This window comes from Arachis hypogaea, chromosome 11, assembly GCF_003086295.3.
Source record: "Arachis hypogaea cultivar Tifrunner chromosome 11, arahy.Tifrunner.gnm2.J5K5, whole genome shotgun sequence".
In the NCBI taxonomy this organism is placed as follows: Eukaryota; Viridiplantae; Streptophyta; class Magnoliopsida; order Fabales; family Fabaceae; genus Arachis; species Arachis hypogaea.
In genome coordinates, this window is record NC_092046.1 from 132,700,885 (window position 1) to 132,716,694 (window position 15,810).

A 15,810-nucleotide genomic window follows, 5' to 3' on the forward strand; every position below is an offset into this window, starting at 1 on the left:
TTATTTCGAGGGCAAATCACTGATATAAGCTAAGGGGAGGAAAAATTTACACCAATCAACCAAATCAAAAACTGGTTCATGAATCAACCAAGAGACATTTCTATATAGTTCGAATCACCCAAATTCAAACTTCATCTCCATGTAATTCGAATCATACTGATTCAAATTACACATACACGCACACACTCACTAATTCGAATCAACCTGATTCGAATTACATACATACAGTAATTCGAATCAGGGTGATTCGAATTACACCCACGCACGCGTTCCAAAGTAATTCAAATTGGAGTGATTCGAATTACACAAGCTATAATTTGAACTACAGTAGTTCAAATTATACAGGGCCAGACGTGTATAAATATGGTGTGAATGTGAATTGATCTCATTAGAGTGAGAAAATGACTAGTGAGGAGAGTTTTGTAGTGTTGGTTCATTACAGAGGATCGATTAAGAGGAAAACACGATCTGGTGTGAAGTTCACTGATAAGGATCCTCTCAGTATTTTTATCAGGCCTACGATGAGCTATGATGAGGTTGTGAATTCTATACTACAGAAACTTGGTCTGCAAGGCATGAAACGGATTCACAAGTTATTCTATCGCATTCCGATCTCAGTGATGCAAGAAATAGTGAAGTATGATTGTTTCACGATCGGGGGTGATGAGGACTTGCAGGTCCTGTTTCATTGTCGTCGGCAGTTTTCCGAGGTTAGGATACCTGAGCTATTGGCGAAGTTGGTTGATGTGGTATTTAGCTCGGGGGGTTCGAACTGGAATACCCACACTATAGGCACGGTAGCCGATTCTAGCTCCAGACCTGTTGGTGCATCTTCGTCCGTCCCTGTGAATGAACCTCCGGTCGAGCCTGTCGCCTCCCCGTCATTCGCTGTTGATCTCAACTGTAGTGGAGGTGGAGAGGTTGGAATAGTAGATGTTGTGCCGACTTTTTTACAGTGTGCTGCACCGGCTGGTCTGGGCGATGCTTTGCTGGATGATGTTGACAATGATGACGTGGAGCAGGATATCATTGCTGATGACAGTGGCGATGATATTTGAGCAAGTGATCCAGCTGGGGCTGGAGGTGGTTCTAACTCTGGCACACAGCAGTACCCTTCGCACTTTTCATCTTTGGACTTGGATGCCATGAGACAGGAGGGGTTCCTGGGGAGCCTACTGGATTTGGTGCTAGAGATGGCTAGGGGTCTGTAGGTCTCACAGAGTTTCAGGTTGGTCAGCAGTTTCAGGATAAAGATGAGGCTGTGTTAAGTGTGAGGACGTATAGCATCCAACGCGGGGTACAGTACAAAATGGTGGAGTCTGACTATCGCCGGTATGTTGGGAAGTGTTCTGAGTTTGAAAATGGGTGCACATAATTGATTAGGCTAAGTCTCCGGCAGCGCAAGGGTATTTGGGAGGTAAAACGGTACAACAGACCACATACGTGTCTCGCGACGTCCATCCCTAGCAACCACAGGAGTCTGGATTATCATGTGACCTCGGAATTCATCATGCCAATGGTTAGAGCTGATGCATCCGTCAGCATCAAGGTGCTCCTGAATGAGACGGCGGCACACTTTGGGTTCAGGCCGACGTATAGGAGGGTTTGGTTGGCGAAGCAGAAGGCCGTCGCCCACATCTACGGTGATTGGGATGAGTCGTACAACGAGCTCCCGCGGTGGGTGTTAGGAGTTCAGTTGACAATGCCTAGTATTGTTGCAGTCCTTAGGATGAGTCCTGTTCGAGTTGGGGCCAGGTCGACGACTTGCAAGCTTATTTTCACCAGCTCTTCTGGATGTTTCCACCATGTATTGAGGCATTCCGGCATTGCAAGCCGTTGGTGAGTATTAACGGCACCCACCTGTATGGTAAGTATGGGGTACATTGCTCGTCGCGATTGCACAGGACGGAAACTCCAACATACTGCCTGTTACATTTGCACAGGTTGAGGGTGAGAATGCGGAGTCCTGGTCCTTCTTTCTTTCCCATCTACGGCAGCACGTGATCCTGCAACTGGGTCTGCTGGTTATATCAGATAGGCACAACAGCATCAAGGCTATGCTTGAGGCTCCCGACGGAGGCTGGCTACCTTCTGCTGCCTACCGTGCATTCTGTATTCGACATGTGATAGCAAATTTCGCCCTGACCTTCAAGGGCAAGGACGCAAGGAGGCTTCTTGTGAATGCAGCTTATGCTAAATATATCAATGCCGTCACACACCGCCATAACGCCGTATGCCGAGGCTCCAACACCTCCGGATGCACAACCTGAAGGACGTCGGGAGAGCTATACGGCATCTAAATAAACTGCAAATACATAGCATCAATGTTAGGCCATACCGTGATGCGAACTATGAAAGGTTACTTAATTAAAAAATAAGTGGTTTGTATACTAAGATCCCCAGCCTGTAATAGGTCTATCCTCAGCCTCCACATATGCACTCGAGGTCCCTTCTCACTAGCAGAAGGATTGTGACCTGACCACCTGCAACTCACATCGGTGGTATAACGAATGCAAAATATCACCACATAGTATAATATTATAAGTAGACACGGAATAAAATAATTTTAGATGAAATAGAAAAAATGATAACAGTACCTCGAGGCCAAGGGTCAGCTGAACGTATCATACCCAGCAGGTCTAAACCCAGGAAAGCGCCATAAGATCCAAGACTGAAGTAGCTGTAACGAACCAGCTAACTTCACAACATGTATGTTGGCCACTCGGCACATGCACCGGTACAACCACGCGAGTGCTGCCGACCCCCAGCTGTAGCCACCCATATCCTCAAGCCTAGCCACGTAGGGTAGCCACCTAATGTGAATACGGTTGCCGGACTTGTCGGCAAACAGCTGAGTGCCTAACAGCATCATGATATAGCGCCTGACTGTCTCCTCGTCGGCTCCCTCAGGGCACCCTCCAAACGTCTCCTGGAACCAGTTGCAGTTCACTGCAAACTTCTGGATTTGGTTCGCAGGAGGTAACACACCAAGAAACTCCTGGAACCACACACAAGCTGGACGGTCACCCTGGATGTATGTCTGGAAATCCGTCAAGCAACCACTGACATAACGTCCGTCGACCGGCAACCCCAACTGGTACGACACGTCCTGCATTGTGATCGTGCACTCCCCGAACGACATGTAAAATGTGTGCGTCTCCGGATGCCACCGCTCGACGAAAGCACTCACAAGGGGCTCATCCAATCTGAACCATCTATCGTTCAGTCTCGCAAGATGGTATAACTCCGCCATCTGCAAGTATGGACCGTACCTCTCGTCCAGTCACATGCCCTGCTACCGTCGCATGCTCGAGATGCATCGCTGGGGCTGCACATATAATGGACCAGATAACTAAAATCACTTACAAAACCAATTACAAAACCACTAACATAAACCACTTGCAAAACCACTAACAAAACCACTAACGAAACCACTAACATAAACCACTTGCAAAACCACTAACAAAACCACTAAGATAAACCACTTGCAAAACCACTAACAAAATCACTAACAAAACCACTAACGAAACCACTAACATAAATCACTTGCAAAACCACTAACAAAACCACTTGCAAAACCACTTGCAAAATCACTAACAAAACCACTAATAAAACCACTAACAAAATCACTAACAAAACCACTAACAAAACCACATACAGTATCACTAACAAAACATAAAAAATCAGTCACATACAATGTTACCAACGTCATTTACCATCAAAACCACTAACATAACGTATATAAACAAACGAATAAGTTACTTAATCCTACTTTTAAAAAAAAGATTACGTACTAACCTCTTCGTTGATAACCCCGACTATATGAGCTACTCCTTCCAAACGATATAGTCTGTCCGGATTATCCCCTATGGGCTGAATATCCTGCTCGAGCCTTTGTTGGAGTCGTTCTGGGTCGTTTTCTCTGGGATTTGGTGGGGTATGATAATGAAAAAGTGGTTCGAATGAGGTTGATTCGAACTCTTTTTATAGCCGAAGCATGAGTAATTCGAAACACCCCAATTCGAATTACTACTAGAGCCAAAAATTGAGTAATTTGAATCACTCCAATTCGAATTACTTTGGAACGCGTACGTGGGTGTAATTCGAATCACCCTGATTCGAATTACTCTGTGTGTAATTCGAATTAGGTTGATTCAAATTAGTGGGTGTATGCGTGTATGTGTAATTCGAATCAGTATGATTTGAATTACATGGAGCTTGAAGTTCGAATTTGGGTGATTCGAACTATATAGAAATGTCTCTTGGTTGATTCATGAACCAGTTTTTGATTTGGCTGATTGGTGTAAATTTTTCCTCCCCTTAACTTATATTAGTGATTTGCCCTTACTTCTATAAATGATTTGAAAAACAATACTATCTGATTGTCTTAAAATCAATTTTAATACAATTTTGTTCTTTCATTTTTCATTTTTTATGTACATCGTGAGTTTTGTAGATGATTTATGTTCGTTCATAAAAAGTACATGCAAAACCAATCATTTATCATGATGAGTATATATACACATAAATTGTGAATTTTATAAGTGTATCAGAAAACGATAATATTATGGAAACAAAAGAAATAGTTAGAATTTTTTTTATTTAACATTTATTGATAGTTATAATAATTAATAAATATTAAATAAAAAGATTTTGACTAATTTTGGTTAATTATTTTTAGTTATTAAATATTTTTTATCAAGTAAAATCAACAAAAAATATAAAACAGGAAAAAATGCTACAATTTACGTAGTCCAAAGGCTAAGAAATAAATAAAGAAAGAGCCAACGATTTACTGTGTGGTGCTAATAAAAAAAAAACAAAAACAAATAAAAAGAAAAAAAGAAAGACATGAATTGACCATTGTTTTTTTAATATGAAAAACCAATGAATTGGACTCCTAATTGATCTGGTACTGTTTCTGAACTGTTTAAGAATAAAGATTGATTAAAGTTGGTAATATTATCCAAAATCGGTGAAGATCGATTCACCCGAATTGTTAAAAAGAAAATTTTAAAATTTATGAAGATGTGATTTGAATTTTGTTTTTTTTTTTTGTGACTACATGCTCTCTTTGTCGTTAAACTATATTATTTTTTATTATTTTAAATATTAATTATTAATTATATAGTAAAAATATACAATAATTTTTTAGATATTGTTACGTGGGTAACCTGAAGTTGGTGGATTGGGCTTGTGAGATTGGTCCAAGCATTGAATGGAGGTAGACTCCGACTTGGCTTGCGTCTGGGAGCCGCCGTCCGACTTGCCTTGCGTTTGGGAGTCGCCATCCGACTTGTGTGTATTATGAAGGAATGGGGGATGGTACCTGCAAAAACACTCCGATGCTTAAGTCAGCAAGGGGTTAAGCAGGTTTAGAGAGTATTGGAACTTAGAGTTACCTGAGGGGTGTCAGTGTATTTATAGTGGTGAACCAATAACCACCGTTGGAGTAGTTCCACCTTTTAAGGTGGATAACCGTCCCTTTATCTTAGGGAAGTTGAGATAGGGCTCCTGGAAGTGGGTTGAGAGATTTTAGAGGCAATTACTTATTTTGAATAAGTGTTATATGCTAGCTAACTTTTGATCCCGACTTCTTTGAAGTGGAGTCTGTATTCGATCCGACCTCCTTCCGGATCCTTATAAGGAGGTCGGTGGATAGCGAAGGCCAATCTTTGGATTGGGTCTTTTTGGCTTATTTGGACCTGGACCCTAGTGTTGGGCCAGGGTATGAACAGTGCCCCTACTCGAGTTCGATCTCTTTCATTTATGAGTTGGATTCGAGTATTTGAACTTGGGCTTGTAGCCGACGTGATTTTGAAACCGACGTGATTTAAATTTCTCAACAGTCGCGTCTAATCAAATGTCGCGTCTGTTATGGGTTTTTCCTCTCTTTTCTTTGTTTTCTTTCGCCTTCTAAAAAACTTCCTGCATACACTCTTTGTTTCTTTCAAAGGAGAAACTCTCTAGTCTTCCTTTTTTGGAGTGGTCCGCTACCGCTGTGTTCATTTTCCTTCGCGCTTATTAACAAAGGTTGGTCTCTTCTTCTTCCCTTCATTGTTATTTGATGCTTTATTTTGCACATTGGAGGAGTTTTTGCGTGTTCGTAGTGAGTCTGTCTGTAGGTCTAGTAACTCTGTTTTATTGAAGGGCTGCTTTACTCTTTTAGTGACCCTGATTTTGATCTTTTTTCCTTTTTTTGTAGGTCTCATTGTCCTTTTACCTACTTCTTTTTTACTGGAATAGATGTCTTCCCTCCAGTCCCTTTTCGCAATGGGTGGATGATACAATTATGGAGGAAAGCCCTTTAGTAGATGTCGATTATATCATCGACCTTCGTACCCATCATATGATTTGTGGCGATGAGGTTGATGAGCCCAAATATGAGTTAGTGGCCTCGGGCCCTGAAGACCGGGTTTATTTTGGGAGGATTTCTGAAATTAGACCCCCATTTTTTCTTCATGTATAACTGTCTTTTTACCCGTCTGGGAGTTTTTCTACCTTTTTCTGACTTTAAGATAGAGGTTCTGAATCATTGCCGAGTTGCTCCTACTCAGATCCACCCCAATTCTTGGGGTTTTATGAAAATTTACCAACTTGTCAGCCGAGAGCTGCACTTTCCGACCTCCACAAAAAATTTTTTCTATCTTTTTCATCCGACCAAGCCATTTAGTGGTCAAAATAATAAGTAGCAGTGGGTGTCTTTCCGGGCCATTCAAGGTCGGAAAGTTTTTTCTATCTTTGACAAGTCTTTTCATGATTTTAAAAATTTTTTCTTCAAAATTCAAGCCGTAGAAGGTCACCATCCTTTTTTTCTGGACGAAAATTCTCTTCCCCGCTTTCCTCTTTATTGGTTAGAGGCCTCTCCTGTGGAGAAGTATGGCCTGGATGACTTGGATGAGGTTGAGGAGGCCGTTGTTGGGTTCTTCCGAGAAGTTTGGGGAAGGACCCCTAATCTGGACACAAAAAAGTTTCTTCTTGGTTCTCTGGGTTTCGTGTAGACCCAATTAGGTAGCTTTCGTTTCTTTGTCGTTGATTTTGGTAACTTCCAACTTGTAGTCTTCCAACTTGTAGACTTCCGACTTGTAGTCTAACTCTTTGTTTTCTTTTTTTCATAGATGGTGAAGAAAGGTTCCATCGCCTCCTACCAGAAGGTTCAAGATGCCAAGAGAAGGTCGCGGGCACGGGTTGATGCCACGAGGGCTACCGGCACTCTTCCTCCTCCTCTTCCTCGTGATCTGGGGACCTCTTCTCGTCCCATTATGGTAACTTCTGCTTCTGCCTCTTCTCTTCCTCCTCCCATCCTTCATGTCCGAGCTTCCCCTGAACCTGAGAAGAAAAAGTGTAAGACCTCGGGGTCTGGCTCTTCTTCTAGGAATTTTGATGATCCCCAGTTCGTTTGGAATCACATCTTTTCCCATACTCAAATTAATATGGATGATTCTTTCGTTCGAAACCATCTTAATATCCTGGTTCAGGGGAGTGTTCGGGCTGCTGAGGTATGTACAAAACTTCTTGATATTTTTGAGAAGACTCCCCTTATCTCTTTGGGTTCTACCAAAAAAGTTGAAGAGTTGGAGGGGAGGATTTTCCTTTATCAAGAGGAAGAGAAGAGGTTCCAGGAGGAAGTTGCTGGTTTGAAGGAGGAAAGGTCCTGACTTCAGAAGAGGGAGAAGAAGTTGATGACCCAGTGTGCCATGGCAGAGGGCCTTAAGGAGAAGGCAGAGCAGAATTATGTAAGGGTCTTTTCTGAGAACATTGATCTCTAGCGGGAGTTGGAGAGAGCTCGAGAGGCTTATCAGGATTTGGAGGTCTCCGTGGCGGAAAGCTCGGAGGAGGCCTGGAGAATTTTCAAAGAGCAGGTCGGAGTTATTGCTCCTGGCCTGGATCTTTCCCCTCTTGATTCTGATAAGATTGTTGTGGATGGGGTTATTGTTTCTCCTCCCCGACCTGAGACGGATTCTGAGCTGAAGACCCGTGGGCAAAGACTTGTAGAATCTCCTGTTTGTGAGGATCAACTGGAGGGGTCTCAGCCAACGTCTTCAAATGTTCCGACCCCTGCTGCCGAAGAGACCGCTCCGTCCTCCCCTGCCGCTGATCCGACCTTTCTTCCCTCTGGTGACTCTTAAGTTTTCTTCTTTTAATTAATTTGAGCTATTGGGGTCCCGGCTTGTGGGCCCCTCTTTGAACAATTTATCTTTTTCTGTTGTTTGTGGTGGCTGACTCTGACTTTCTTGGCTTTTCATGGCTGTTCACAAAAAAATTATTTTACTTCACCCTTTTTGGATAAGGGGTTTTTTAAGAGATATCCTGTGTGTGTGCATCCTTTCTGCAATTTTTCTTTGCTAGGTTTGTAGAAAAAAACCTTTTTGATCTTTTTGTTTTGAAAAAAACATTTTATCTTGGCAGGCTGTGCTTTATCTAAGTTATTTATTTTTTCAGAGACTTTGAGACAGCTTCTGCCTTTAGTTTTTTATGGATTTCCTTTATCTAAGTTATCTCTTTTTATCTAAGTTATTTACAGCTTCTTTTTTGAATTTTGCTCATAACTTAGGTTATTTTCACGATACATTTCAATTCTTCTCGGTTTTTTCGACTTGTGGGTTGTAATATTTCCGAGTTATCATGATTTGCTTGTATAACCTCTTTGCACCGATTTGTACCTTGTCGTTTCATCCTGACGACCACTTAGGTCGGTCCTGGGATTTTTACGTTTTGTCGAGTTTAAGTCAGCGTGTTTCATAGGAAAATGGTAATAACTTAATGGAATTTGCATAGAGATGTGAGAAAAAGATCTTTATTTATTGACGAAGGTACTTTTTGCTACTAATCATCGACCCTTAGTCTCCACTTTGATTCCTTGTTGAAACCCCTTTCAGGAAAACCCTTTTTTAGGAAAAAACCATGAAGTCAGGAAAAAGAGTACATCAGGGAGTGGAGTTCGCTTTTAACTATAGTACCTTTTCATATTACAAGCATGCCACGACCTTGGTAGCTCGGTACCGTTCAAGTCGGTTACTTTGTAGTATCCTTTTTCCTAAGACTTCACTTATATTGTATGGCCCTTTCAAATTAGCAGCGAGCTTTCCTTTTCCCGATTTGTTGACTCCGATGTCATTTCTAATCAAGACCAAGTCTTCTGGGGCGAAGCTTTTTCGAATGACTTTCTTGTTGTATCTGTTTGTCATTCTTTGCTTTAGCGCTGCTTCTCTTATCTGGACTTGTTCTCGGACTTCAGGGGGTAGCTCGAGCTCCTCTTTGTGCCCCTGTACGTTGCTAACCTCGTCGTAGAAGCTCACCCTTGGGCTATGCTCGTTGACTTCAACTGGTATTATGGCTTCTATGCCATAAGCAAGTTGGAAGGGTGTTTCTCCTGTGGCAGACTGAGGTGTGGTCCGATAAGCCCATAGTACTTGAGGAAGCTCTTCAGCCCATGCTCCCTTTGCATCTTGTAACCTTTTCTTCAACCCAACCAGTATGACTTTGTTAGCTGCTTCAGCTTGCCCGTTTGCTTGCGGGTGCTCTACCGAAGTGAACTGAAGCTTGATCTTCATACTGGCTACCAAGGTGGAGTCAGTGAACTGGGTTCCATTATCAGTAGTAATGGAGTGAGAGACTCCATACCTTGTGATAATATTCTTGTATAGAAACCTCTGACTTCTTTGGGCTGTGATGGTGGCTAATGACTCTGCTTTGATCCACTTCGTGAAGTAGTCTACTCCCACTATTAGATACTTTACTTGTCCCGGCACTTGGGGAAAGGGTCCCAATAGGTCCAACCCCCATTTTGCAAAATGCCATGGAGAAGTTATGCTAATGAGCTCCTTGGGGGGAGCGACATGGAAGTTTGCATGTATTTGGCATGGTTGACACTTCTTTACGAATTCGGTGGCATCTTTCTGTAAGGTCGGCCAGTAGAACCCGGCTCGTATGACTTTCCTAGCCAAGGACCTTGCTCCGAGATGGTTCCCACAGATACCATTATGGACCTCTTCTAAGACTTCTGTTGTCCTTGAGGTCGAGACGCACTTTAACAATGGTGTGGATATACCTCTTTTATAGAGGATATTTTTTACCAAAGTGTAGTTTTGTGCTTCCCTCCAGATTTTCTTGGCCTTTTTTTCCTCTTTGGATAGGATGTCGAATTTCATGTATTCGATTAAAGGGTTCATCCATCCGAGGTCCAATCTGGATACTTCAAGGATGTCTTATCTGCCCTCTGTTTTTTTTTTACTGAGGGTTCTTGGAGAGTTTCTTGTATCAGGCTTCTATTATTCTCTCTTGGCTTGGTACTTGCTAGTTTGGAGAGTGCATCTGCTCTGCTGTTGAGATCCCAAGTTATGTGTTTGACCTCGGTTTCTGCAAAATGCCTAAGATGCTCCAAGGTTTTGTCTAAGTACCTCTTCATGTTGGGGTCTTTAGCCTGATACTCTCAATTTAATTGGGAGGTCACCACCTGAGAGTCGCTGAATACGACTACTTTGGTTGCACCGACTTCTTCGGCCAGCTTTAACCCCGCAATCAAGGCTTCATACTCTGCCTGATTGTTAGAAGCTGGAAATTCAAATTTGAGGGAGACTTCTACTTGGGTTCTCTCTTGGTTGACTAATATTATGCCTGCACTGCTTTCGACTTTATTGGAGGATCCGTCCACGTATAACTCCCATGTTGTGGCGACTTCCTCTTGGTCCCCTGCGTATTCCGCCACGAAGTCGGTGAGGCATTGATCTTTGATTGTTGTCCGAGTTTCATACTTGAGGTCGAACTCAGACAGTTCTATGGCCCATTGAACCATTCTACCCGCAATGTCTGTTCTTTGAAGTATTTACTTCATGGGCTGGTTCGTTCGGACCTTTATAGTGTGTGCTTGAAAATGAGGCCGTAGCCTTTGAGAGGATACTATTAAGGTATATGCAAACTTTTCAAGTTTTTGATACCTCAATTCAGCGCCTTGTAAAACTTTGCTGGTGAAGTATACAGGATGCTGCCCGACCTTGTCTTCTCGTATTAGAGCTGATGCTACAACTTTGTCGGCTACGGACAAATACAAGACGAGTTCTTCCTCAACTTTAGGTCAGGACAGAATGGGAGGTTGGCTTAAAAACCTTTTGAACTCCTGGAATGTTTCTTCGCACTCAGGAGTCCATTCGAACTGGCATCCTTTTCTTAGTAGAGAGAAGAGTGGTAGGGATCTTAACGCTGATCCTGCCAAGAACCTAGAGAGAGCTGCAAATTGGCCATTCAATTGTTGGACCTCCTTTAAGCAAGTCGGACTTTTCATTTCTAGGACTGCTTTGCACTTGTCGAGGTTGGCTTCAATTCCCCTTTGTGTAAGCATAAATCCCAAAACTTTTTCTGCGTCTACCGCGAAGGTGCATTTTGTGGGATTCAACCTCATCCCATGCATCCTAATAGTGTTGAAGACTTGCGAGAGGTCAGTCAAGAGGTCGGCCTCATCCTTGGTTTTTACCAGCATGTCGTCTACATAGACTTCCATTAGACTCCTAAGGTGAGGTGCAAACACCTTATTCATCAGCCTTTGATATGTGGCTCTTGCATTTTTCAACCCAAAAGGCATGACTACATAGCAATAATTTGCTCTTGGTGTGATGAAGGATGTCTTTTCTTGATCCGGCTTATACATCGGAATTTGGTTATATCCTGAGTATGCGTCCATGAACGATAAGAATTGATACCCCGAACTGGAGTCTACTAAGGTATCAATGTTTGGGAGTGGATATGGGTCTTTGGGACACGCCTTGTTCAGGTCAGTGTAATCAACGCACATCCTCCACTTGTCGTTTTGCTTTTTTACCAGCACCACATTTGCTAGCCATGCCGGATATTTAACCTTTTTGATAAAGTCGACTTCTAAGAGGGCTTGTACTTGTTCTTCCATTACTTGGGCCCATTCAAGTCCGAGTGTTCTTCTTCTTTTCTGAACAGGTCGCGATCCCAGGTACACTGACAGTCTATGCGACATGAGTTCGGGATCTATCCCTGGCATGTCGGAGGCCTTCCAGGCAAAGAGGTCAGAATTCTCTTGTAGGAGCCTTATAAGCTTCTGCTTCGAATCTTCTTTCAGGTTGGCTCCTATGTTGGTATTTTTTCCTTCCTCTTCTCTGACCTGTACCTCTTCAGGTTTTTTCCCGGGTTGTGGTCGCAACTCTTCTTTAGCTCTGACTCCTCCGAGCTTAATTGTGTGCACTTCCTTTCCCTTCCCTCTTAGGTTCAGGCTTTCATTGTAACACTTTCTTGCCAATTTCTGGTCTCCCCTAACGGTTGCAATTCCCTCTGGTGTTGAAAATTTCATGCAAAGATGGGGGGGTGGATACTACTGCTCCGAGCCAATTTAGGGTTGTTCTGCCTATTAGAGCATTGTAGGCCGAACCCACATCGACGACTATGAAGTTGATGCTTAGAGTTTTTGATTTTGCCCCTTTTCCAAAAGTTGTGTGTAGAGGTATGAATCTTAGTGGCTTTATTGGTGCATCCCCCAGCCCATATAGGGTATCGGGGAAAGCTCTTAACTCCTTTTCATCCAGTCCCATCTTATCAAATGCTGGTTTAAACATAATATCGGCCGAGCTTTCCTGATCCACCAGGGTTCTGTGCAGGTGGGCGTTGGCAAGGATCATGGTTATCACAACTGGATCGTCATGTCCAGGAATGATTCCTTGTCCATCTTCTTTAGTGAAAGAGATGGTTGGGAGGTCGGGTACTTCACCCCCGACTTGGTAGACTTCCTTCAGGTGCCTTTTGCAAGATGACTTTGTGAGACCACCTCCCGCAAACCCTCCTGAGATCATGTGTATATGTCTTTTCGGGGTCTGTGGTGGTGGGTCTCTTCGGTCCTCGTCATCTCGCTTTCTCTTACCATGATGGCCCGACCTTTCCATAAGGTATTTGTCAAGCCAACCTTCTCTAGCCAGCTTTTCTATCACATTTTTTAGGTCGTAACATTCATTTGTTGAATGACCATATAGCTTATGGTACTCACAGTATTCGCCACGAATTTCTCCCTTTTTGTTTTTGATGGGTCTAGGGGGAGGTAGTCTTTCAGTATGACAAATTTCCCTGTATACATCAACTAGGGAAACTCGTAAAGGAGTATAGGAGTGATATCTCCTGGGCCTTTCAGGGCCGGCTTTCTCCTTTTTCTTGGGTTCTCTCTCTTTCTCTTTTGATGAGTGAGAGTGCCCAGGTCGCCAGCTTGGTTCCCTCATCCTAGCATTTTCTTCCATGTTGATGTACTTCTCGGCTCTTTCCTGTACATCACTTAATGAAGTCGGGTGCCTTTTCGAGATGGACTGGGAGAATGGGCCTTCTCGGAGTCCATTTACTAGGCCCATAATCACCGCCTCCGTAGGCAGGTCTTGAATTTCCAAACACGCTTTGTTGAACCTCTCCATGTAGTCCTTTAGAGGTTCTCCGACCTCCTGTTTTACTCCCAGGAGGCTCGGTGCGTGCTTTACTTTGTCCTTTTGGATAGAGAATCGCATCAGAAATTTCCGCGAGAGGTCGTCAAAGCTGGTGACCGACCTTGGGGGGAGGCTATCAAACCACTTCATCGCTGCATTCGTTAGGGTCGTCAGAAAGGCCTTACAGCGAGTAGCATCAGAGGCGTCGGCTAGGTACATCCGACTTTTGAAATTGCTCAAGTGATGCTTGGGGTCGGTGGTCCCATCATATAAGTCCATATCAGGGCTTTGAAGTTCCTTGGAACCTTTGCCCTCATTATGTCCTCAGTGAAAGGATCTTCTCCTCCCAAGGGTGAATCTTCTCAGTCACTGTGAGAGTTTCTACCTCGGAGAGCATATTCTAATCTTTTGAGATTTTCTTCAAGTTCTTTCCATCGTTCGACCTCTCTTCTTAGGCTCCTTTCTGCCTCTCGTTGCCGCTCCAATTCCTGTTCTAGTTGCTCCAACCGTCCCTGGTGGCCATGGAACAATCCCATGAAATCAGTTACATGGGATTGTCCTTCTTTACCTGATTCATGTCCCTCAGAGGAGTTCCCTTTTGGGTCCTTTACCCCTGAGGTGCCTTCTTTGTGCTGGTTAGTCACCCTTTGGTGAGTGACTATTGCTCTGTCGTTATTACCAGCGTCCTGATTCTCTTGCTCAGAATTGGATGCCGTGTTTCCGTCCTTGTTGAAATCGTCCGCCATCATTGGTTGATCTCCAGGTTCCCCGGCAACGGTGCCAATGTTACGTGGGTAACCTGAAGTTGGTGGATTGTGCTTGTGAGATTGGCCTAAGCATTGAATAGAGGTGGACTCCGACTTGGCTTGCGTTTGGGAGCCCCCGTCCGACTTGTGTATTATGAAGGAATGAGGGGATGGTACCTGCAAAGACACTTCGATGCCTAAGTCAGCAAGGGGTTAAGCAGGTTTAGAGAGAATTGGAACTTAGAGATACCTGAGAGGTGTCAGTGTATTTATAGTGGTGAACCAATAACCACCGTTGGAGTAGTTCCACCTTTTAAGGTGGATAACCGTCCCTTTATCTTAGGGAAGTTGATATAGGGTTCCTGGAAGTGGGTTGAGAGATTTTAGGGGCAGTTACTTATTTTGAATAAGTGTTATCTGCCAGCTAACCTTTGATCCCAACTTCTTTGGAGTGGAGTCTGTATTCGATCCGACCTCTTTATAAGGAGGTCGGTGGATAGTGAAGGCCAATTTTTGGATTGGGTCTTTTTGGCTTATTTGGACCTGAACCCTAGTGTTGGGCCAGGGTATGAACAGATATTTTTTTAATTTTATACTCACTTATATTTAAATTAAGGTTTAATTACTCTACAGGTCCCTATAGTTTCACCGAATTTTCAATTAGGTCCCTATACTTTTTTTCTTTTCAATTGAGTCCCTGTACGTTAATTTTTTTTTCAATTAAGTCCCTGCCGTCAGTATAACATTTAAGATAACAAAATAATCTTATCATTTGGTTGGAGTGGCTAGCTGAATAAACATGTATTTTTCCAAAATACCAAAAACACTCCTTGCATTTCATCCCAAAAGAAAAAAACCCTAAGTTCTCCCGTTTCCTGCGTCGGTCCGCCATCGGCGTCCGTCTCTAGCGTCATCTGCAACGGACGCTTGGTGGTGCGCTGTCTGTTGCCTCCTTCCCTCTGTGCTAGTCTGCTCTGCTTTGTTCTGTTCAGAGGTATTTTCTGTTGTTTGTCCGTCCAAGCCGTCGCCATCCCTCGCAGTAAAGCCCCTTGCCTGACATCGCCGCGCCACACCGTGCCGAGCCTCGTAGCGCCTGGCTGATGCGTGAGCATCTTTCCTATCTTTTCCTAGTGAATTTGCACCTAAATTGTTGAATTTAATTAAGAATTAATTATATTTTAGCCACTATGGATGCTATTTTGAGTTTTGTGCAATTTTATTTATTTTAGGTAGCATTCAGATGGATTTGATGAAGTTTCTGCAGAGAAAGAGAAGAAGCCAAGGAGATGACCAGCGAATACCGACGTGGACGCATGGCTCACGCGACCGCGCGGAATGGAGGAAATCGCAATGACGCGATCGCGTGCCTGACGCGAACGCGTGGACTGGAATCTGCACAAATGACGCGAACGCGTGGACGACGCAGACGCGTCACATGCGCCACGTGCAGAAAACACAGAAAAACGCTGGGGGCGATTTCTGGGCTGTTTTAACTCAATTTTCAGCCCAGAAAACACAGATTAGAAGGTGCAGAATGGACAGAACAAGTGGTTCCCATCCATCAACTGAAGATCTGTTAATTAATTCAAATTTAAATTCAAATCTTAAATTAGGAAAAGATATTATTTTAATTTTTAGTTTTA

The 15,810-nt window shown here is 43.4% G+C and overlaps 3 protein-coding genes across 3 annotated transcripts; 1 reads left to right on the forward strand and 2 right to left on the reverse strand.

Moving 5' to 3' along the window:
* The first annotated feature begins 1,516 nt into the window (after window positions 1-1,516).
* LOC112721828 (uncharacterized) lies at window positions 1,517-2,270 on the forward strand. The gene is made up of 2 exons (XM_025772855.1): window positions 1,517-1,807; window positions 1,905-2,270. Exons 1-2 carry the CDS (start codon window positions 1,517-1,519, stop codon window positions 2,268-2,270), a joined length of 657 nt encoding a protein of 218 aa, XP_025628640.1.
* A 341-nt stretch (window positions 2,271-2,611) lies between these two features.
* On the reverse strand, window positions 2,612-3,253 carry LOC112721829 (protein MAIN-LIKE 2-like). Its single transcript, XM_025772856.1, has one exon. The coding sequence runs from the start codon at window positions 3,251-3,253 to the stop codon at window positions 2,612-2,614; it is 642 nt and encodes a 213-aa protein (XP_025628641.1).
* Window positions 3,254-12,275: 9,022 nt separating this feature from the next.
* LOC112721830 (uncharacterized) lies at window positions 12,276-13,244 on the reverse strand. The gene has a single exon (XM_025772857.1). It carries the CDS (start codon window positions 13,242-13,244, stop codon window positions 12,276-12,278), a length of 969 nt encoding a protein of 322 aa, XP_025628642.1.
* Between the last annotated feature and the right edge of the window lie 2,566 nt (window positions 13,245-15,810).